At 27.5% G+C, this 24,168-nt stretch overlaps 1 protein-coding gene across 1 annotated transcript in view; it reads left to right on the plus strand.

The window, feature by feature from the left end:
- The first annotated feature begins 7,629 nt into the window (after window positions 1-7,629).
- LOC100201316 (26S proteasome non-ATPase regulatory subunit 10) overlaps window positions 7,630-24,168 on the plus strand; it is a 36,325-nt gene continuing 19,786 nt past the window's right edge. The window contains exons 1-3 of the mRNA XM_065803239.1: window positions 7,630-7,787; window positions 14,787-14,888; window positions 16,525-16,671. Of these exons, the coding sequence (XP_065659311.1) occupies window positions 7,680-7,787; window positions 14,787-14,888; window positions 16,525-16,671 (357 nt within the window). The 5' untranslated portion in view covers window positions 7,630-7,679. The remainder of the gene's footprint in view (window positions 7,788-14,786; window positions 14,889-16,524; window positions 16,672-24,168) is intronic.

Genomic DNA, 24,168 nt, shown 5'->3' on the forward strand with positions numbered 1-24,168 from the left:
TATATATATATATATATATATATATATATATATATATATATATATATATATATTAGGGCCCTGCAAATCGGCATTTTTTATATCAAATCAAATCTCGAACTGAAGCAAGTTGTGATTTATTATTGATGTATTTTATTATTGCTTTATGAGTGTGTTTAGTGTTCAGAAATATCTTGAAGATGGCAATTATAATAGTGATGAGTATTCTGACAAGGATTATCAGCAACTTCTTAAACAGAAACAACCCCATCGCCAAATTTCTAAGAAAAGGGAAGGTTCTGCAGAAGGGAGCAACAGTCATTCGAAAAAGAAATCTCACAAACCAGCTCCTACAGCACCTCCATTTCCTGTGTCAATTCAATGCTCTTTAACACCTATGTCTCTAGTAGTCAATGAGCAAGCCATAACAGAATCAACTTCACAACCACTCTCTGTAGCCATTGAACGAGGTTCTGTGTTATCTACACCACATGTAGCTAGTCAACGGTCTGCAACACCTACAACTGTGGCTTGTCAAAAATCTGCAACACCTGCAACCGTGGCTAGTATATTTACTCTTCAAGTTGAACTGAAAGGCCTAGTAACTAATCTTCAGAAGCAGACCAACTACAACACTACTATGTTGCAGACTTCGTCACAAGGTGGGATACAAGAAGATGGAAACATTTTTGAAGCTCTTGATCTTCCTGTGTGTGACCTGAAACAGCTGCAGCAGCTTGAAGATATTATTACTAGAGACAACCTTGTATTTAATAAACTTGTAAGTACTTTATAATAAATTTCTCTAAATAATTTGATGTATTGACAACATCTTATGTATCAAAAGCATGCAAGAGTTTTGGATTTTTTTGAACTAAGCAATAATTCACAATTTATAATTGAATTTAATCTTAGTTCTAGTTTTTCTTCATTTTCAGGCCCGTACCATAGAGGAGGGTTTGTTGTTTCCTAATCAAAACGGCCGTTTTTTTTCAAAAAATGCCCCCTTCTCCTAAAAAACGTCTTGGTAAGAGCCTAATCTTAGTTACAATTGTTATTGATTTTTATGGTATTGCTAAAATGCAAATGAAATAATCAATAATTTTAATTATATTTCGACGGTTTTATGGTTAGGTGCATGGTGTTGCTTCAAAGGGTGGTCAGGATCTGAAGGAAGCCATCAAAAGGATGGTTTCCTCTCCAATGGAAAATGACGTAGTAAAATATTTGAATTGGTCCGGACTTGGTGAAAATGAAAAGAAACCCTTTCGTGACTTGAAATGCCGAAAAGTTCTGGAAAGTAAACAAAACTTGATTTTTTTAAATATCGTTCACTTATAATTTAGCACATTAACTTCAGAAACAGTTGTTCAATCCATAAAAATTACTCATTCAATTTGAAAAAAGAGATTTTAATTACTAGAAATATTTAGTGTATAAAAAAATATTTTATTTAGTAATATTAAATTTTACTATTATAATGTGAAGAAAGTCTGAATATAACTGTATAATTTTATGATGAACTTTTGAGCATTACAAAGAAATCCACCAACGAAGGATGCATCAGAAAGTGATGTGCAGAAAGCTGTGGTCCACTATTTAGCAGGAGCTGCTGATCGAAATGGGGGTAGAAAACAAAAAGCAATTCGACAATCTATCAGGAAAACTCGCTTAGAACATCATGAACTAATGCCTACATCTTCATCGGCAGTCTTAGAACAACCTGTAGTAGCGCCTAGAACTTCAGCGGAAGTTTCATTGCATCATTTGTCACTTTTGTACTCAGACGACTCTCAAAATTAGTTATGTTTAATGCTGTTACTTTTTAGTTCATTCAGAAACATTTTATAAGTTGTTTCTCATATTCATAACATAGTTTTATTTTTCGTGTATTATCATTGTTACAGTTTTTTATATTATAGTTATGTTTTTATTATGTACGTGTGATACGCAATCTATTTATGTACATGTGATACGGGAATCTATTTCCTTATATCTGGTTGTATGTCACTTTACAAATTGTTTAAACTGGTTTGATTTTAAAAGATGTATATTAAAGCTTTGGTTTTTATTAAAGCTCCTTGGGTAGACCATTGTTAAGCTTGCTCTAAGCCATTTATGGACCTGGGTTTAACTACGGCTTTGCCGTTTGCGGACCGCTGATATACCATCACTGGCTTACTAGTAGCGGACCACTGAAACGCCAGCACTGCGCCTGAACTGGCAAGCCAGTGCCGGACCATGACAAAGCCAGTGAGCAAATCGGCGATGGCCCATCTCTGTTCAGCCGGATGCGGGCCACCTCCGCAGCCTGCGCTGGGCCATTGCCGGACCGGTATAACGTTGCTGGTTGGGTAGCATTTAAAAAATCTGAAAAGACAAATTCAATTACACGTAAAAACATTCAACAACAAGAGTAGTATTGTTTTAACTTTTTTGTAACAGACATGAAAATGTCAGGTTAAAATTGGGCTGGAAAAGTGTGTAGAGCGGGACACCGTATCTTTAAAACTTTAGCGTTTTTTTGCAAAAAAACTGGTAAAAATGCACAAAATCTTTTCATTAAAGTTTAAATGTAACAATTCTTGATTTGTGGCATGTTACTGTCAAACACCAGTAGTTATAAATACTTTTTTTGTACATTTCTATTCCTTAAATTAGAGCATTTTTGCTATTCAACACTTGTCATGAATAAATGCAACATATCCAACAACTGATATACAGTATATGGAATTTTAATATGTTGAAATACCTGACTTTTCAAGAGTCAAATAAGACAACAAAAATAAACTGTGGTTTAAAATAGCAGGCCTGTAGCAACCAGGTGGGTAGCAGGGGCATTTTTCTCCCCCCCCCCCACCCCCCAATAGTTTTTCAAATAAATAATTTTAAAGAAATAGACTGAAAAATCGCAAAATAATAAAAAAAAAGGTCCTTAAAGCTATTTCAGGGTACTACCCCCGCCCCCCAATATAATTTTTGTTCCTACGGACCTTAAAAGTACCGACAATAAAGTCTGTGTCGTAGGAGTTCAAGGCGTTAGAATAATAGGGTTCTATCTCCCCTTTGCACAGTGGGCCAGAATGCACTTTTACTGGACAAAATTCATAACTAATTTAATATTAGACCTATATTCACTAAAATTAGTATGAGTACTAATATGATGTCTGCGCTTTTTATGAAGGTAATATTTTTTTATTTCGTTGCTATGGATACCTTTATTTTGCTTAGCAACAACCTACTTTTGTTATCAGCAGATATTTTATAAGTGCTATATTCACTAAATTTGGCATGAGTACCAATATGAGATCACACTTCTTACAAAAGTGATAATTTTTTAAATTTAGTTGTTATGGATACTTATATTGCTTAGTTACCGGATACTTTCCTTAGTTACAAAGTGGTAAATTGATATTTGAATATCTTATCGGATTTTTGACCCACCTATATTGAATAAAAATTGAGTATTTAGGTAAATAATGTTTTAGGAATAATAAAAGAAAAAAATAGTGCAAGAAAACGTTATCAATTTTAAATTACATCAAAAAACTATAAAACAATAATATCGTTTGAAGATTGTTTAAGTAATTGTAAAACATCTGAAGGAAATGCTTTATGATTTGTTTGGTGTGATGTTGATTTACGCAATGATGAAATAACAGGATCACTGGAAACTAGGAGTCTATTGATAAGATCAGTATTTGTTGCTATTCTGGATGTTTTTCGGCTGAAATTTTCGCAATAAGATTTAAAGTCTTTATTTCTAGCCTCTTGAGCTTCCTCTGACATAAGTCCGATGGGTAATGTAAGGCTTTTAATTATGTCATGTCCATGTATCAATACTTTGTGAACTGATTGAGCCATGTAATACCATGGATAAAGGGACACATATAGTCTAAAAGTGTCAAAACAATAATCCTTGAACTTTAAGCAGTCTATTTCATATCCTGAAGAGAGCGTTACCAAGATAATGTAAAATCTGAATATAAGGTTTTGGTCAATACCCAGAATTTCAGCTGTTTGTTCATATGCTGCAAAAGCACGCCTTGAGGTATTGCCATCATTACTTGTTCCAGAACCACCACTTTTAGGGAAATCAACAACAAGTCCCATTTTGTTCATAAAATCAGTCTGAATCTTTTGTTTAGCTACAGATGCTTTTTCTTTGTGTTCTTTAGATCTTGCTTGCCACTTTCTTGTTTCTTTTTTATATGCAATGTGCAATAACATCTTAAAAAATCGAATCCATGCATGAAGACTGGAAAGACCATATTTGAACTCTCTGTTAGTATAATCTATATTAAGGATATCAAGACTATTCATATTTTTTGGAGAGACACCACACACTGAACAGCATTGGTATGAGTTATTTTTTTCAGATAATATTGTTTGAACCTTCCCATCAATCATTGTAAGTTCAATAATACAATTCACTTCAATAGAAGATCCGCAAACCTCTAATAAAATCATACCCAAGCTTTCTATCTCACTTTTAATGTACTGATCTTCTTCAATCACAGATTCCTTGGATTCCATTTTGTATGCAAATCTTATGGGTCTACAATAGGCTGTGGAGGACGACTTTTGATTTCTCCAAATAGGCACCTTTTCTTTGCTGTTGTTAAATCCAGTCAAATCCAATGGGACAAGACAAGTAATAAATAATGATTCTTCACGCTTTAAATCTCTGTTAATGTCGGTTCTGATAAAACTTGTTTATAAATGCTTTGGCCAGTAGCACCATCAAAACCAGCCTTACACGTTAGTGTCATTGTTTTTATTGCTTTGTCGTTCAATATCAAGTGCCTTAGCACAGGTTCCTGAACTGCACAGATTCTTTGCAAAGTATGAGTCATTAAATCTTTTAAAGGAACTGAAGCTGAATAGTCCTCCACTGTTATGTTTGCATGATAACATTTCAGTTTTGCATCTCTGACATCATTGTAAGCGGGGTATATGTTATATTCTTTCTCCAAGGCTCCGCTTCTAATCAATTGATAGGAAGCTTTTGTCAGACTTGCATCAATTATTAAAGCCAGTGCTTCGTCTGCTGAATATTTAGTTGCTTTATCTGTATTTGATATATTTAAAACATTCTTGGCAGCAATAACAACAGATTCATCTCTAAATTTTTTATTAGCAGCAAAAAATAATTCATTGGATGAATGAGATTCAATTAAACAAGATACACGCCGTTTTTTAGTTTTATTAGAACTATTATCAAATGCAACTGGTTTTCGACCACGTCTACTTGCAGTTGGTTCATTGTCTTTTTTTCTGACAATTAAATATTCATTAAGCCAGTTCACAAACTTCTTTTCAAAATTTTTCACAGTATAGTTTGCAGATTTCCACTTTTTTTATACAAGTAAACAAATCGTTGAACAGCATGTCTAAAATCAACGTCTTTAAAATCAGCAAATTTTGGCTGAATAAATTTTAATATATCTTTAGTAATATTTTGTTTTGAAATACTAAGATTGTTTTTTTGGAGAAAATTATGAATGTCTAAGTTTAACAAAACCATATCTAAATAATTATTGTAACAAGTATTTTGTATTTAAAAGTAAAATGTTATAATATATATGCCGCCTGGACTACTAGTACTTGTTAGTAATTAAGTTACTACAAGTGTTAGTAATTAAAATTAAAAGTAATTAAAATTACTGTCAGTGTTAGTAATTAAATTACTAACAACTACCGAAAATATGTTGTTGTTATGTTTTGCAAAGTAAGGTATCCATAGTAACCAAAAAAAGTTAACCTCATAAGAATTCTGAATCTCATTTTAATACATACCCCCAATATTGTGTATTTAGCGCAAGTAAAATACTGTTAAAACAACGTTAATGTAAAAATGAGTTGTTGCTATGCAAAATTTAGTACCATAGCAACCAAGTTAAAACGTACATAAAATCTGATCGGGGATTTAAGGGGACGAGCAATCAATTAAAACTCGATTGAAGCATCATATTGCTCAAATAAATATAAGACAACACATGGCAAATTGTGGTAATTATTAGTTATTGTGCGGCAAAAAATAAGTTTCTTAAGAAATTTTTTTTTTAATCTGTGATTTTCAAAGTATAACTGAGATAACATGCTATGACAAATTTATTTCACACATTGGTTTTTCTTATCTCTAAATACTCTAGAACAACATGTACTAATTTTTTGTTTCAAAAACGTAGATGTAATTGAAATATAACACAACGTTGATGTCACCGTTAATTACTTATTTATAATTTTTATTTTTTTTTATTTTATCTCAATATTCAAATGCTTAGAGTCCTGGTAACTAAGGGATTTAATATAAATAAATTATCAATAGATTTCTCCTAATATATGTAGATACTAAAATTAAATAGGTTTTCAAGATTAGACAACTAAAATTTTTCCCATTTTGTCCACCTACTGGCCCACTGTGCTTTGTCATGTTGAAAGAATTTAAAAAACTTTGTTGTATTCTCTTAAATTTGCAAAATAAAAACATAATTTTTTAACTTTCAAATTTCTTAACAATCAATTGAACAAATTTGATTTTTTAAACTTTTAATTAAACTAAGTTACTTTGTTTAATTAAAAGTTAAAAAAATAAAAATTGCTAAGAACACATAATTTATTATTTATTATGTAATAAAGATTGGTAATCGTAATTGTATCTCGCACCCCCGGTAAAGTCGCCCTTGACCTTTTTCTTTTATGGAGGTAATTGTTTTTGTTTTATTTTTAATTTCGTACGCGTGCAAAATTTCAGAATAAGTATTGCAAGATCTTTAATTTCCTTAGTGGCAAGATTAAGTAATTCATATGACTTTGAGTTCATATTATTTCCAAAGCGTTAAAGTTTAAAATATTTTCCACAAATATAATAAAAGTCTCATTTATTTTTTTATTATAAAATTTTATTACTAATTATTATAAAAATGAGGTACTCTTTAAATCTTGCATTTTATTGTAAGATTTACTTAAGACCTATAACTTATATACCATTTAAATTTAACACTTACAAACTATAATTACTAATAGACTATAAAATTTACTTATACTGTAATACAGTATAAGTTCATTTTATTATAAGATTTATTTATAACCTATAAGTTATATAACTATAACATTTAAATTTAATACTTACAGACTGTAAGTAAAATTTACTAATAGGCTATAAAATTTACTTATACTGTAAAACAGTGTAAGTAAATTTTATAGCCTATATATCTATATAGCTTATAGTCTAATTATTAGTCTAATTGGATATAAAATTTACTTATACTGTAATACAGTATAAGTAAATTTTATAGCCTATTAGTAAAGTTTATAATAAAAATTTTAATATAATGCGAGACAGCCTATTGGTAAATTTTATAATTTACATAATTATAGTAAAATTTATGCAAGAATAGCCTATTAATAAATTTTACAATAACAATTTTAGTATAATGTGTATTTAAAAGAAAAAAAAAATTAGTAATAGTAATGTGTAGTTCAACTATTCATTACTAGTTCAACTATTAGTTGAGCTATTATTTTATATAAAATTTGAAACTTGAAAAAAGTAAAATATAATCTTATAGTAAAAATGATAAATACTATTCAAAGTAGTATTTATTGATTATTTTGTTTGATCACAATATTTATATATGATCAAGTATCGCAATATTAATGTTCTATCAGATTTATTTACCTGCCATAGTCAGAAAATGTCAGTATCAAATAACATGTTATGTCAGTATGCTTATGATGGAAATCTCGAAGGTTTAAAAGATATTATTTGTGCCAAAAAAGAAGTTGCAGGTGTTAAAGATCAGGTAAATATTTTCATTATATTTCTAAAGTAAATTTTAATTCTACCCAGACTTATTAGCAGTTTAAAAAAAAAAAAAAAAAATAGTAATAATAAAAAAATCTATAACAACAAGTATATTTAGTGTCTTAAATAAAAATATATTATCAGTAAAAAATAATCTTAAATCTCAAAATAGTCATTTATATTCAAAATATATAGTTAATATATTTTGAATATATAAAGTAGTTTCATAAATTTGTACAATTGAAAGGTATTCTATAATTATTGGTATGGAATTCTGAAATTAAAGTTTTTTTTTCCTAGTGGCAAATTATTTTTTTATACAGGGTTAAACAAGTTATTCTTAAAAAAGTTTTATTTAGTGTTAAGAAAGCTTTATTTAGTGTTAAAAAAAAGCTTTATTTAGTGTTAAGAAAGAGGGGAAAAAAATTAAAAAGAAGACTGTTATAACAAGTATATTTTAAGTAAAAATGTTTTCACTAAGGTTTAGCACAGTTTCTATTGGATAACTTGAACACCACCTATTTTCATAATTAAATTGCATTTAACATAGTATATGTCAAACATGCGACAACACAAAATGTTTATACAGTTTTAGTTATTTGCATAAAAATTAAAAGCAAATTTTCGTTTAATAAAATGAACATATTTTTTTATGAAAGTGATTCATTTTTTATATAAAATATAGCCATTTTGAGGCAAGAATAGAAATAGTTTCAACAAACAAGTAAAAAAAAAAGGAATAAGTTTTTAGAGTATTTTATTAGAGGTTAAGAACAATTGTTGCACTTTTACTCATTAGCATCAATTTAACAGCATCGAATTAAGTTACTTTTTTTTAATATTTTATTCGCTTTAAAAATCAAATTTTAATGAAAAAAACAAGTATAACCATATAAAAGTAAAAATGCTTGCTGTGAACAAAAAGTGAATAAAAGTAAAAGGGGTATATTTAAAAAAATGCTCCGGCCACAATTATGGCTTTTTGCATGTAATGGGTTAAAGCTTTTATATTTATTTTTATTCTGTTATTATATAACTTTAGGTTAAATATTATTTTTATTCTGTTATATAAGGTTAAATATTATTTTTATTCTGTTATATAAGGTTAAATATTATTTTTATTCTGTTATATAAGGTTAAATATTATTTTTATTCTGTTATATAAGGTTAAATATTATTTTTATTCTGTTATATAAGGTTAAATATTATTTTTATTCTGTTATATAAGGTTAAATATTATTTTTATTCTGTTATATAAGGTTAAATATTATTTTTATTCCGTTATATAAGGTTAAATATATATAAGAAAGAGAAAAATTTTTTTGAAGACAGTTGGGCATTTCCATTCCAGTGAGTTAAAAAAAATGAAATTTAAAAACTAAGATTTTTTCAATTTGGAAGATGGAATTCAAAATAAGGTACGTGATATTTTAATTATCCAAAAGAAAAATTATAGGAGAAAAATTATTGGAGAATAAGTTTTTCTTCATGTTTTAATTATTCAAACTTTGCAATAAATAAAAAAATTTTTCAAGACAAAAAGCAAAAATTCTTATTACATGTATTTATGATGTTTAAAGTCGATTTCATGGCCCAGATTTTTTAATTCTCAAATATAATGATTTCTTTTAATATTTCATTATCATAAATTGCAACTAAATATTTTGGAAGTATCTTAAATTTTATGGCAGAGTGAATGGCATTTTGAATTTCCATGCGTGATTTAAAAGATCTAGTTATTTGGAAAAAGAAATGTTAAAAAGTTTCAATGAAACTGATTTTTTTTACTTCACGTATTTTTAGGTTACTGATTTGAATGGAAGTATTTTTTTTCTTCTACAACATTTTAGCATGGTTTTTTTTTTGCATCACGCACAGACATATCACACTTGAACAGTCTTTTTTATCTCCACAGAGTTTTGGAAAGGCACTTAAAAAAATTAATTCAGAATCACCTGCTAATTCAAATATTAAAAAAAAAAAAAAAAGCTTTTGAAAGAAGTTTGTAAACATGACAAGTAAAATTAAAAACAAGTTTTTAAAACCCAATACTTTTATATGTTATTAAAACACAAGTTTTGCAATCAATTTTTTCTGATATTACTATTTTATTTTATTAACATTCGGCTGTATGCGAGAAGATATCAGTAGAATGGCTCCAGTTTGCAAAGATGTTGCAATTAATAAGAAAACAAAAGTGAAGGTGTGACATCATTTATATGTAGGAATTGCATTTTATTTAATAAGATTTTCAGTTTTTGTAAACAATTTTTGTTTCCTTTCAGAAACAAATTCATCACATGCTGATGACCATAGGAGAAGCATATTCACTTTTTAAAAGTGAGCATGTTAATTTAAAAGTGGGAAAATCTAAGTTTTACGATCTGCGACCGTTCTATGTCAAGCTGCTAAAGGATCTTCCCCACAATGTTTGCCTTTGCATATACCATGAAAATTTCAGCTTGTCAACAAATGCCCTTCAAAAATAATTTAATATAATTTCAGACATAGTTGACAAATCTGTGTGTAATCAAAACAACTAATCTTGCATGTTAATGAATTGTAAAGCGAACTGTGGGTTGGCAAAGTTTGATAAATATGTTTCTAATGTAATAGACTCATTTGGTGATGATTCAAACAAACCTCTCTTTGTTTTCAACCAATGGTCCTCAGAAAATGTGCAGAAAACTGAACAACCACTCACATCTTTGTTAGAGGGGTGCGTATTGATATGTCAGCAATTGCCATTTTATATAAGTCATATGTAGTGAATGACCGGGGACCCGGCCCCGGCTAAAAATGAGACTATTTTCAAACCCGGCCCTGGCTAAACTATAAGATTTAGCAGGAATTGATAGCTGGGGCTAGAAAAAAATTTATAGTACTTTATATATTATAATTTCATGCTTACATTTACTATTTATTAAATACTGGCAAATTTATACATTTTCAAACTCTAATTTACTTTCAACAAGATTACAAGCAACCACTATTAAGTTATGAGTATCTTTAAAATAGAGAATAAGTAAAAATACTAGGAAATGGTTAACTGAAGACTTGAAAAGTTGTAGGTTGTATATAAAAGAAGATGACTAATAATTATATGGTTTTTTTGATGTGCTAGGAAAAAAACTGGATTAATAAAAGTTTTTATAGCATGAAGGGACAGATTCAGTAAAAGAATGCAACTTGTTGAATAAGAAACAAGCAAGAATGAGTTTTGGTTTATCATTATAGAGGCTATAGCTTGTTTGAGCATTGGCCGTGATTGTATTTGTAGAAAAAAGAAAGAAATGCAACCTTACAACAATGGGAGAGTAGCTCAAGTTTGGCATAAGCAGCTTGGCATAAAGCAGCTCTAATTTATTATTATTATTTTTATATGTTAATTCACCTCCCTAAGGCTGAAAACGCCACTACAGACAAGGAGGCTACTTAATTGTCAACCATATAACTCCAAAACACAAACCTTTACAACCAAGGCACTGTGCAGAGAAACACATTAAGAGCAGTACTACCAGGGATTTGTTGAAGACTAACCAAAAGTCTCTAGAACTTAACATCTAATATAAGATACAAGATTTAGTAAACTGAGAATAACAGCTTAATATCAGACGGGACCTTTTTAAATTGGCTTCTTGGAATAATAAAAGGACATTAGTTCTTAAGAGAGATGTTCTTGTGAAAAAAATTAAAAACATGAATAATAAAGCAACTGCTCAAGATGGTGAAAAATGTTGAGTAGAATCAGGTTTGACTTTTATTGAAGAGTAGGAATAAAAGCTTCCAAACTTTTAGTCCAGAAGGAGTAAGAGCTTCTGAGATTTATGCATACGTATTATGGATATAAACATATATGTTTGCTATTTATTTAGATGGTGGCATACAATATTCTTTCATATTTGTATAAACTTTAGTAATTTTTGGGTGTAGTATTTGCTGACAGAGAAGTTGATGATGATGAAGATGATGATGATGACGATGATGGTAATGATGATTATGATTATCATGTTGATCATAATGATGTTTATATATGTATATATATACAAAACATAACATGAATTTTGAATAAAAAATATATTCTTTAGGATTTATAAATTTTATGCAGCCCCGGTCACAAACCCAGCCCCAGCCCCGTCTATATTTTATCAACCCCAGTCGTTTACTAGTCATGTTTATATAAAGCGACAACAAAGTGCATATATTTGTTTATGTCGCCAAAATGTAACAGAAAATGAATTGATTATACAAGTAAGTAAAGTTGTATTTGTACTACAATTCAAAATTTCATTTGTAGTACAATAACAAAATTTAATAATTTTGTATTAACCTTTTTGGTTTATAAACTAACTATTCATCTATTTATATTTTTAATTCTTATAAAATCAGATGGATTTCAGTGAAAATTACACCATTATAGAGCAAAGTGAAATTTAATTTGCTTATTGGGTTCATCAGCAACTAACAGTATTCACTGCTGCAATTTGGAGAAAGAGCAATACACAATCCTATGCCATTGTATCCGATCGTTTGCTTCATGATAAATATGTCTTTTTGTTCATTATCAAACGATTATTGAGCTGTTCTCAAAATATTGAAAATTACACTCTTTCACAGATTGTCCTTCATCACAATTCAAAAATTTATATGTCATGACAGCCATGAATAATTTGTACAAATTGTCATCTGCTCTTGTTGAGATTGGTTGGTCATTTTTTGCAACATCACACAGAAAGGGGGCAGTTGATGGCATAGGTAGAGAAACAAAAAAGAATGGTTTGGACAACAGTAAAATCTGGAAAACGATATTTTTGCAGTTTGAAAGATTTTGTAAGCATTGCAAGTAAAAAAATACCAAAATTAATGTAAGTCATTATTTAGAAAAAAAACCTAAAAATAAAAGTTGTAGATATTAAACTTTTGGTTATTAAATTTTCATTTTTTTTTTAGATCATTTTGATTACAAATGAGTGTACTACTGTAAACCAAATTTAGATCAATGGACTCTTCTCAAAAATAAATTTAAAGTCAAAGGTATTCGTCGCCACCACTTTTTTCTTTTTAATATTTATGGTGCTTTTAGGCAATTTGTAACCAATCAGAAACAGTAAAAATTGTTAAAAAAACATCATCTTCATTATTGGTAAATGTGGTATCATCTCCATCTGAAAGGTACAAGTTTAATACTATTTCCCCAGGTATTTGTCTTTGTAGAATTGCGTTCTGCTGGTAGAGCAAAGATATACCTTGCCAAAGTATTAGAAATTGTAGATAATATGGCACATTAAATTTCTAAAAGAACAAAACAAACTCATTTTTATATACCCATCTGTAGACGACTTCTCCTGGCATGACTTGGTGAGTTAAAACTGATAGTACCACAACCACACCTTGATAATGGACACCTTGATAATGGGCACCTTGATAATGGGCACCTTGATAATGGGCACCTTGATAATGGGCACCTTAATAATGGGCACATTATTGAGCCGAAATGTTACAACTAAACTTATTGTTAAAAATTTGATATTATATCTTTTTTATTTTTAATATAATATATTAACTATAAAATACATTTATCTTTAATATAATACATTAAAATATCATTTTTTAATTAAACATGTATTTAATATAATTAGTATTAATATATATGTTATTTATAGTCACAATTGATTTATTTCCAAAAATGAAATCCGAAAATGACTAATGTTTGCATGCACCATTTGTTACTTTTTTTTTATCTGTGCGTGTTTTTGGTTATAACTACTATTGTGGAGCAAAGATACATCATAGAATGTTGTAACTTTGTAATAATCTTTAAGAATGCTTGTATAAAACAAAACACCTGTCACTGATACATTTTCAGAGAAAATAGATTTAATTTATTAATTTTTTTTTTCAGTTCCATGCGTGATTCCATTAAAAAATTAATTAATTCCATAATGAAGCAACCGATAGCTACCATACTTTGTATAGGAAATATATACATTAAAGTCATTTAAATTTAAGTCGGAGATTACAAATTGCATTATTTTAAAAATAATTAATGCAACAAATACAATGTTCCGTGCATGATTTTTCTAAATTGCACAGTTGTATAAGCTTTGTTTTTAGTCTTGAAGATGTTTAGTAACTTCTATTGCTATTATGTTTTCTTTTTAAACAAAAATAAAAGTTATTTTCTTATATATATTTGCAAATATTTTGTTTTGTTTGTTGTGAAAGACTATATGTATTACTGATAAAAGCGCGAATTCTACTATTCTTTTTTTTTTTTTTTTTTTTATAAGCAGTTATTTTTTTATTAAAAGTCATTATTTCAATTATTAATGGTATTTTATGTAAAAGTTCAAGATGAAACAGTAATATAGGAGGTTTATTATTGAGCAATGTTTAATTTATAAAAGTTTTTATATTTGTTTATATTTATAATACATTTATTTATTTTTGATCATTAACTCTAAATTATTTGTTAACATTTTAAAAAGCTTCTCAAAGCACTTTGAAAAATATGGAACTTAGAGTTAAGTGAAAGTAGTTATATAATTTTAAATCGAAATCAAAGTTGAATTAGGGCTATTCAAATGTTTATTTAAATAAGTTTATAAAATGAATTAAGTATATAAAGTCAGCCCTTGGAATTAGGGTCGGCATTCAGCAATGCCGACCTAACTGCCGACCTAGAAGTGTTTTAGGTCAGCAAACAATTGCCAACCTTGTTTATATGTTTTATAGTATTAAACCTTTGTACCAAATTTTTTTTGACAACCTGATGCCGACCTCTAACAGATTAAGTTTGACAAAATATTGCTGACCTCATTTTTCCTAATTCCAAGGGCTGAATAGTTATAAATTTGGTTATAAAATAGTTATAAAATAAATGACATGATGATATTAAAATAAACATTGATGTTGTAGTAGTCAAAAATTTTGTCTTTAACTTTTTATTTTGTATTAAAATTTTGTTTGATTATAAAGAAATAATCCTTTTTTATAGGATGAACGTCAACCATTGCATTGGGCTTGCTCTGCTGGTCACCTTTCTATTGTTCAATATTTACTTAATGATTGCAACGTGCCTATAGATCAGCCTGATGATGTAATCTTAATTCCTTTTTTGATTTTTTATATATGTGTATTAGGGTGTCCCATAAAACAACATTTTTGAAAATAATCTGCTCCCTCCCCTTAAATGTGTTCTAGCTAATACAAAAACACTAGGTTTAAATTTTTTTTGTATAAAAAATATTTTAAGGGATTCCTCAAAACCCTCAAATATTTAATATTTTCAAAAAAAAAGTTTTTCAAAAATATGTCAATCTGGTACTCAAATGAAGCGAAATTATATAAAGATTTCAAAAATATTATTTATTTAAAAAAAAAGTTTAAACTTATTTATCAAAATTATCATCAAAAGCAACATAAAAAATGCATTATTTTCATTTTTTGTTAAAAAACGCAACTTTTTATATAATAAAACCAAAAATAACAATTTTTTTTGAAATGAATATTACTTTTGAAATTTTCATATAATTTCACTTTATTTGAGTACCAGGTTGACATATTTATGAAAAACCTTTTTTTTTGAAAATATTAGGGACCCATTAAATATTCCAGAGTCTTGATGGACCCCTTAAAATATTTTTTATTCAAAAAAATCTTAAACCTAGTGTTTTTGTATTAGATAAAACACATGGGGTGGGAGCAGATAATTTTCAAAACAGTTGATTTTTAGGATACCCTAATATGTATACAGTCCTTAATCAAATTATTAGCCCACTTTGAGAATTTTTGTATTTTTAGTCTTCTTGGAGGTAAAACTTATGTTTTTATAAAAATACAGATAAAAATTTTAAATATAAATAAAGTATAATTATTTTCTACGAAAGATACACAAAATAACAACACAAAATATACTGCACTTAAAGAAAACATAGTAAATCAGCACTAATGACAAAACACAAATGTCATGAATTAAACAGATGTCGTTTGTCCCCTTGAAATTGTTGGCATCCTGAAAATAATTTTATAGTGCTAACAGCTTACAGGTGTGTCTCTTGTGCAAAGTTTTCTTATATCTTTAATTGTCTTAATTATGAATTTTAAAATTTTTCATCTGAGCCTAATAAATGAGTTCAAATTAGGGATCCTGAGAGGGTAAAATAAGTTCCATTTTAAATGTTTGATGTAGCGATGTTTAGAATTTCCTGGAGAAAACTATCACTAAATACAAACGCTAGAATATTAGGAAAAAAAATTATTTTTGTATTATAATGACCCTCTAACCCTTACCCTAACCCTAACCCTGACAAAAAATAAAAATATTTTTGAGTCTTGATTGATGAAATCAACGTAAAATGAAAAAAATTTGATAAGTGATTTTCTTCTACAATGAGCACTCTATTTTGTAGAATACATTATAAATGTATATATATATATATATATATATATATATATATATATATATATATATATATATATATATATATATATATATATATATATATATATATATATATATATATATGTATAATTTATATTGTAGGTATATAGATACTTGTAGGTATAATGAAAGTGTAAAAAAATATTAAATTTTTTTTTTTACTTTTTACATTGTTTTGTTTTTAAATATATTTATGTTTAATTTTTGTATAAAAAAAAATAATTTGTGGAAACTTCAATAGTGTTTTTTATTTCAGCCTTTTGTTGTATTAATATTTTTTTGTATTTTTCAGTCTGGGTGGACGCCTCTTATAATAGCATCATCAGCTGGTCGTGATTTAATTGTAAAAGAGTTATTGAGAAACTCAGCTGATCCTAATAAACAAACATCAACGGGTTGCACTGCACTTCATTATGCAGCTTCTAAAAATCGTTATGAGGTATGTTAAAGTATTATGTAGTTTTTTTAATTTCATTATTATTTTAATTTTTATTATTATCATTATTTTTGTTCTATTTTTTATTGTTATATATTTAATTAAAAAGTTACTATTGCAGTACTTAGCAGTGAATTGCATACCGCTAATTGTCAATTTTTTTTTTAAATATTGATGAAAAATCTGTGATTAATAAATTTGCGTAAAAAAATGTCTTTGCAAACTGACCTTAATTATCTTATCTCCTTAAGTTTGTATTGTCAGTTTTGCTATTATGGATTTAGTATATAACTTTAATTTATATATATAATTTAATTTATTATATATAATTTATTTGTATATAACTTTAAGTTTTGTGTATAACTATAATTTTCAAACTTAAAAAACATAAGAAGCAAATAGGCAGTGTATTGGTTTAACAAAAAAAAAATCAGTTTAAAAAAAGTGATTTAACAAATTCTGATGTCATATCCATTATTATTCATTTACAAAATTTCACTAAACTGTAACCAAGTCCCTGACTCATTAAAAAAAAAAAAATGCTCAAACCAAAACAGTTCAATAACCACAATAGCACAAGAGCAATTACCAACCATAGCTCATTAATTTGAAACAAGCTTTCTGACTACATTGTCAATTCAAAAGTTGACAAACCAGTTTAAAAACAAGCTGGATGTGTACCAGAAGCTACTGTAGCTTATTAACTATTAAAGTGTTCCACAGTACCAAGTTGTGTTGTAACTATCATTAACTAGCAAAGAAAAGTAAAATATTCAGTTAATTTTTTTTCAAACATGAACAATTAACCATATTTGCTAGACTCTTTTTTTTCTCTACAACCTGTTCATTAAAAGTGTACTTTATGTTACTTTTTTAATTAATTTAATTTTTTTAGTTCAAAGGAATACTAAAGATTAGTTTAAAGATTGGTTTATTTTTAAACCAGTTTTAATCTTTTAACTGGTATAAAAATAAACCTGAAAAGAGGTAAGTTTTAACTGATAAGATTTTTATCAGTTGAAACTTACCTCTTGCAATAATTTACCTACATGCTCTTTGTAAGACTAATTATAATTTGGCTGATCTATTTTTAGATCTCTGTGTTAATCGCTATTATCCTTTGATTTCTAAAGATTTACAATAGATGGATTGACTCAATAGTCACACTTTTTGTTCTTTATCGTTCTTTTTTTTCCCAACACTGCAATCTTTATGATGTTTTGGATCAAATTTACTAAATCCTTTTTTTTTTTTATGCTTCAGTTAATGTTGTTGTTTTTGGTGACTTAAATGTTTATCACACTAAATGGGTTGGTTGTAGTACCACAGACTCTGCTGGCTTAGATTCTCTAAATTTTTGTCTTTCTCAGTCTTGTATTCAAATAGTTAACTTTGTGACTCGTGTTGTGACTTTGTCACAATCCGTTTCGAGTTGATATAATGCCTAAATAAGTCATATATAAAACATCAAAAAATTCTTGTAACATTTGCCCATGTAACATTTAACAATATATTATTGCCTTTGATTTGCAAACAAATAGTTTTAATTTGTGTTCTTTGTACAATGCCAAGTCAAATTGGTTGACTTGTGTTAATTCAGCCTGAACATCGTGTGCATCATCTTCATCAATGTCCTTAAAGTTTATGTCATCTGGAATTTCTAATCCTAAGCAACTGCAAAGGTTTTCCAGTAAGTTGTACGTAAAATATATTTTGCAGTATATTGTTAGGGTGAGCATATGTTAAGAACACTGAAATGCTCCACCTCTCTTGTGAAAAGGGTTTTTAAGATGACCAAAGGATTGCTCCACATCACTATCTACCTAAAGGTAAATTTTATTGAAATATATTTTCTCTGATGTAATTGTGTCTGATGACATCACTATCTACCTGAAGGTAAACTTTATTAAAATATATTTTCTCTGATGTAGTTGTATCTGATGTAGATTAAATAGTGTAATCATGACTGTTAATAAGCAAAAAAGAAACCTGCATTAGGATTATTCTATTGTCTTTTTTTGTTCAGAATTAGAAAAAATAAAAATCTTTACCCAGGATACTTTTCAACAACATTTCTGAAAAAGTAAAAAAGCTATTTTTAAGTAAGTAGTATAAATCAACTCTTTTAACCTTCATTCATTACAGTTAATTAATAACAAGCATAATTAAAAGCAAAAGATTAGTTACTAATTTTTTTAAAATGATTAGTAATTTTTACCAATTACTCTTTGAATACTCTCAGTTACTTTGATAAAAGCCTTATTGATAGTAGCATTTTTGCTTCTGAAGAAATTAGGTTGCTTCTTAATGTGATTGGTGACATTGTTAATGTTTTGACAATATCTTTATTTTTATGCAAATGAAATTTTTGAACACATTCTACATCAGAGTAATCATTTAAAGCAACATATTGAGCCTAATGCCAGATTTGATCTTCACCAAATTAACTAAATTTCCATTTAAAGTAAAACTAAATAAAGCTATTAAAACTATAAAATAAACTATGATCGTTAAGCTTAATAAGACATATACCGTTTAGCAAAAAACTGTGAAATTGAATATTTTTAATTATATAGTTTTTATTTTTTGTTAATATATACATAGTTTTGTTAATATTTATAAAGATATAATTGATATAATTTAATTTTGTTAATATAATAATTCAATGATTATATACATTACGAAAATCATAAGTGCATCATAACAATATAACATCTTTTAAATTATACAATATATATTTTATACTATAGATAATATATAATATACTATAATATCTTATTTTATATAATAATGTTACTATTATTTTATATAATAAGAAGTTATTGTATTATTAATATTTTATATTAATAATATAATAACTTCCTAATATAAATTTTATATATAAATTAAATACAATAAGTTTAAATCAATTATTAAAATAACATCTTAATGGTTGTCATTAAAATGTTTTATCAATATATATCAATATAACATCATGCATATAATTTGAATATATTAAGATCCTATTTTATGCTGTTGCAACCTTTATTACAACTTTTATTACTGATACAACCATTGGAATTAGGAAAAATGAGGTCGGCAATAATTTGTTGACCTCAATCTTTTAAAGGTCGGCATCAGGTCGGCAAAAAAAATTTGATATAAAGGTCTTACCATTCGGCATTGCCGAATCCTGACCCTAATTCCAAGGGTTCCTGATATAAGATAATAATTTGATAATATTATACAAAAATATAACAACATTATTATGATTTTATAATAAACAATGTTTTATTACTATAATTTATAATAATATAACATCTTAATTATTAGGATGTTATTAAGTTAATGAGATGTTAAATTATTATGATGCATTTATATTTGTGTTAGTATCTATGATTATTGTTGACTTTATTATAATGTTTATAATTTACATACATAAATTGTATATATTAAAATAAGATTCTATATCAATCTGACAATATATAGCTATATATGACTCATAACAATATTACACCATTTCTAATATTTAGTAATTTTAATGTTATGCCAAAGTTAAGGCAGCTCATAGCTAACATAACTTTTCTTGCTTGAATTAAGCTGAGTAAGTTTTTAAAAAGTTTGGTGAATACCATTTCAGTTTAGTGAATACCGATTTTTTAGCGCTGAGCTTACGAAAAAATTTATGTAAGTTTTGTTAAACGCAACTGCGTGCAAGTTTCGTAAATACGAATTTCACAGTTTTAAACTTACGCCAAACTTATGCAAAAAAAAAAGTTTGCTGAATACGCTTTATGTCTTTTTATCATTACAAGAGATTTATGCAAATATGTATTGTCTGATGCATTTATCTCAGATTACTAAATTTTGTGTTTTGTCCTAAAAGTTAGGTTCTCAATACTTTTGAAAAATCTTCAATAATTCTTTAATATTGTCATTTACTAAGGCAATTTAAACATTTTAACTCTCATACATGGGTCTGACCTTATTACCTTTTCAATAACAAACTTTTAAAATCTGCTTTTTATGCCCTAAAACTTACTCTCTGGCAATTAGATTTCGATCCTGGAAATATGATTTTAATTCTCTTGTTCTGCTGGTGGTTTGTTAAGCATAATAAAACAAAGGTTCTTTTGTAGTTCTGAGGCAAGTAATAAATTAGAGATATGTTCTTTCAAAAATGGTTTAAGAGACTTGTCAAAATCAATAAATCATTAAAGTTGTCCTTGATGGAGAACACTCTTCTTTATTTTCAGTTATCTCTGGGGTACCAGAAGCTTTCATCCTTAGTCCAGTGTTGTATCTCATTTATAATAATGATTTTCTTTATAATCTTTCATTTTCTGATTTAACTATATAATTCAATTTTGGTTCAATATACTTCAGTTTACTACATATTTTGAAATACATAATATTTTGAATAAGCAGTCGACTTTAAATATTGGGGATCATCCATAAATTATGCAACGCTAAGTTTCGTTCATAAGCAAAACAAAAAAGATCTTCCCTCGCAGAGCCTTAAGTTGAAAAAAAATCAAAATAGCGCGATGAGTTTAATGAAAATCGCTGCGTAGAAGAGCTTAAGATCTCCTACTTCTATTTTTTAGATAAATTAAGTGTTGCATAATTTATTAAAATTATGTTGATATTAATACTGAATATCATAATGAATACTGATATATCATACTGAATATAATACTGAATATCATAATGAATACTGATATATCATACTGAATATCATACTTCATACTGATATTCATAATGAATGGTAACACTCATACTGAGTTCTATAGTTTGTCTTCTCAGATTATTGTTTACTGCTGACCTTCATGGAATTTACAAAGTTTTCGTCTGCCATTGAATCATTTGTCTTTATTTTTGTTTCATATTTAGATACATAATACATTTTTGGACAATTCCATGTGAAAACATCCAGGGCATGCAACCCAAAGTCTCAGATTTTATAGATTTTTACACCACTTAAAGATTTTAATAAGTTATGAGTATTCCAAAAATTTTATCATCCAAGTCTAAACGGTTTCAAAGATATGACTATTCAAACTTTGCCTTGAAACAACAAAAATCTGCCATTTAAAAAAATGGTTTTAGTCTTTATGCAATGGAAAGATAAAAATGTGTACACTCACATATTTTGTGGCAAGGAATCTAATAACTTTAAATGTTTAAAAATAAACATAAGACCTGTAAACTTTATCACAGTTTTACTGGGGCGAGTTTAGTTACAAAAATGTCGATCTAGTTTTATTTTTTTTATTTTTATTTTCAAATGTTGTCCTGAATAGTTAAGTTTGAGTTGTTACAAAGAATTGAAAAGTGGTCTTTTCTTAAAAAAAAAAAAAATGTTTACTTTTTTTTTTTTTAATTTTTTATTCGCAGTCTACAGTCAAGGAGGCTACTTTTGTTGTGGTTACAACCCTCTCTTAACTCTATAACTCTGAAACATGAACCTTGAAAAACAAGGTTGCTGCTCGGAGAAACAAGTTGAACACGATATTACCTGGGATATGGGGGGATCAAAATTGGAGCTTCTTGTTTATGAGGTGAGTGCTCTCCACAACACCACTACCGCATAACTTAAATTAATTACTTATAAACTGGAAATATGAAAAATCAAAGGAAAAAAGGTGGTTCTCTTGATTGCTTAATAAGTTTGATATTTAATCATTTTTGGAAAATTTTCCCACCTACCCTGAGCTTCTTAAGACCCCTCCACTCCTCTCTTCTCAAATTTCAAAAAAAAAAAATTATTTATCATTTTCTAAATTTTAAAACCAGTTTAGGTCTTAAAAATTAGAAAATATAAACTTACTTATAGGCAAAAAAAAAAACTCCCACTTACCTGTTTGTTGAAACTACCTTCCCCTCTCCCCCTTCCTCCTTACTTTCCTATCTTCACCCCCCCATTTATTCCCAATTGGTTTAAAATTCCCAAAGGTTGATAAGATAGTTGTTTAAAAAAATATCTTAATCAGTCTTGGATATAAAGTGTCACACGCTAGACAAATATAAAGCGTAATTAGTACAAAGACAAATAACGAAATGAAGAAATGAATTAAGTTGATCAATTTTTATTTAATGTTTAAAAAAGCATTGTCATTAAAAACCAAGATCATTCATTCAAAAATTAAAAAAAACTTTATTTTTTATTTTTTAAATTTCATCAGTTATTCTCTAGTTAAGATTTTTCAATATTAAATTGTGCCAATGAGTTTCACTTGCTGCTCTTGTGCGGTGAGGGAATCTCACTCTGTCCCTTAAATGCCTTAATTTTTAAAAAATTGTTCTAAAATAGCATATTGCAACAAACGTTCTTTCAACTTACATTCCTTTGACATTCTATTTCCCAACAAAATTCTTATTTAAAAGCTATCGAACTATCAAAAACTTTCTCATTTCTCACTTTCTCACTTTCTCATCAAAATTCTCAAAGCTATTAACCATGTTTTAAAACCTTGAATATCATATTATATTATATTAAATATTGTTTAGTAAAACATTCATTTTTGATGACATGAAGGAATTATGTAAGATCACAATTATAATAGCAAAATTTAAAAAAATGCAATTAAAATAGATCAAAGTATCAAATTCATTCTTTCAAATTGTAATTGAAAACAATGCTAAGTTGAATAATTATAATTAATAATTAATTTATAAAATATAAAAATATTCCTGCTATGAATATGACCCACCAAAAAAAATTTTGTTTCAATGATATATATGTATCTAAAAAATGTCAAATTTTTCTACTTATGTGGAACATTAATTTGGTCGAATAAATTAACTTGGAAATCCGCGCAAGCTTTGAGTTGCCTTAAACTTTTTTTTTTCTAAATTCCCAATATCGCAAAAACGCTGTATTAAATTTTTTCCTGGCTAACACCCTGTTATTCCCACCTCACATTGTATTAAGCACCTGAGAGTAACTTGACAGTAATGAAACTGAAATAGCTTTGAACAAATCAAATTGTTCCTTTAGTTGTTGCTGACTTGCTTTTTCTGTTTTCTTAGTAATTTTATAAAATCCAATCCTAAATTTGAAAAATCTTGAATTATTTAGTTAGAGTTATCACAATGAATTGGATTGTGGTCTTTCCTAAAACAGAAATAAAAAGCAGTGTCAAATGTACATCATTATTAGATAATTTTAATGAGGAAATTTAGAATCAATATCTGACTTTTTTATTCTATGTTTCTAAATAGTTTATTATTACTATACTAAACAAGTTTTTACTTACTAAATCAATTTTAATGAATAATAAACAATTGCTTTTTTATTGACCAGTGGCCAACAATTGGTCGAGACAAATATTGGTAAAAAACATCAATTTTTAATAAAGTTGTTTTTACTTTCTGCGTTTCATTAGTTTATCACTTCAACATTATATGTGCTACAGCATGTTTTATATGTTTTAGTATTTATTGTTGTATTTAATTTGGCAGTTCATAAAATTGAGCCTTACAGGTAATTCATAGTCAGAATGTAATAATCATTAGAAT

The sequence above is a fragment of the Hydra vulgaris genome, chromosome 08, assembly GCF_038396675.1.
Source record: "Hydra vulgaris chromosome 08, alternate assembly HydraT2T_AEP".
NCBI lineage: Eukaryota > Metazoa > Cnidaria > Hydrozoa > Anthoathecata > Hydridae > Hydra > Hydra vulgaris.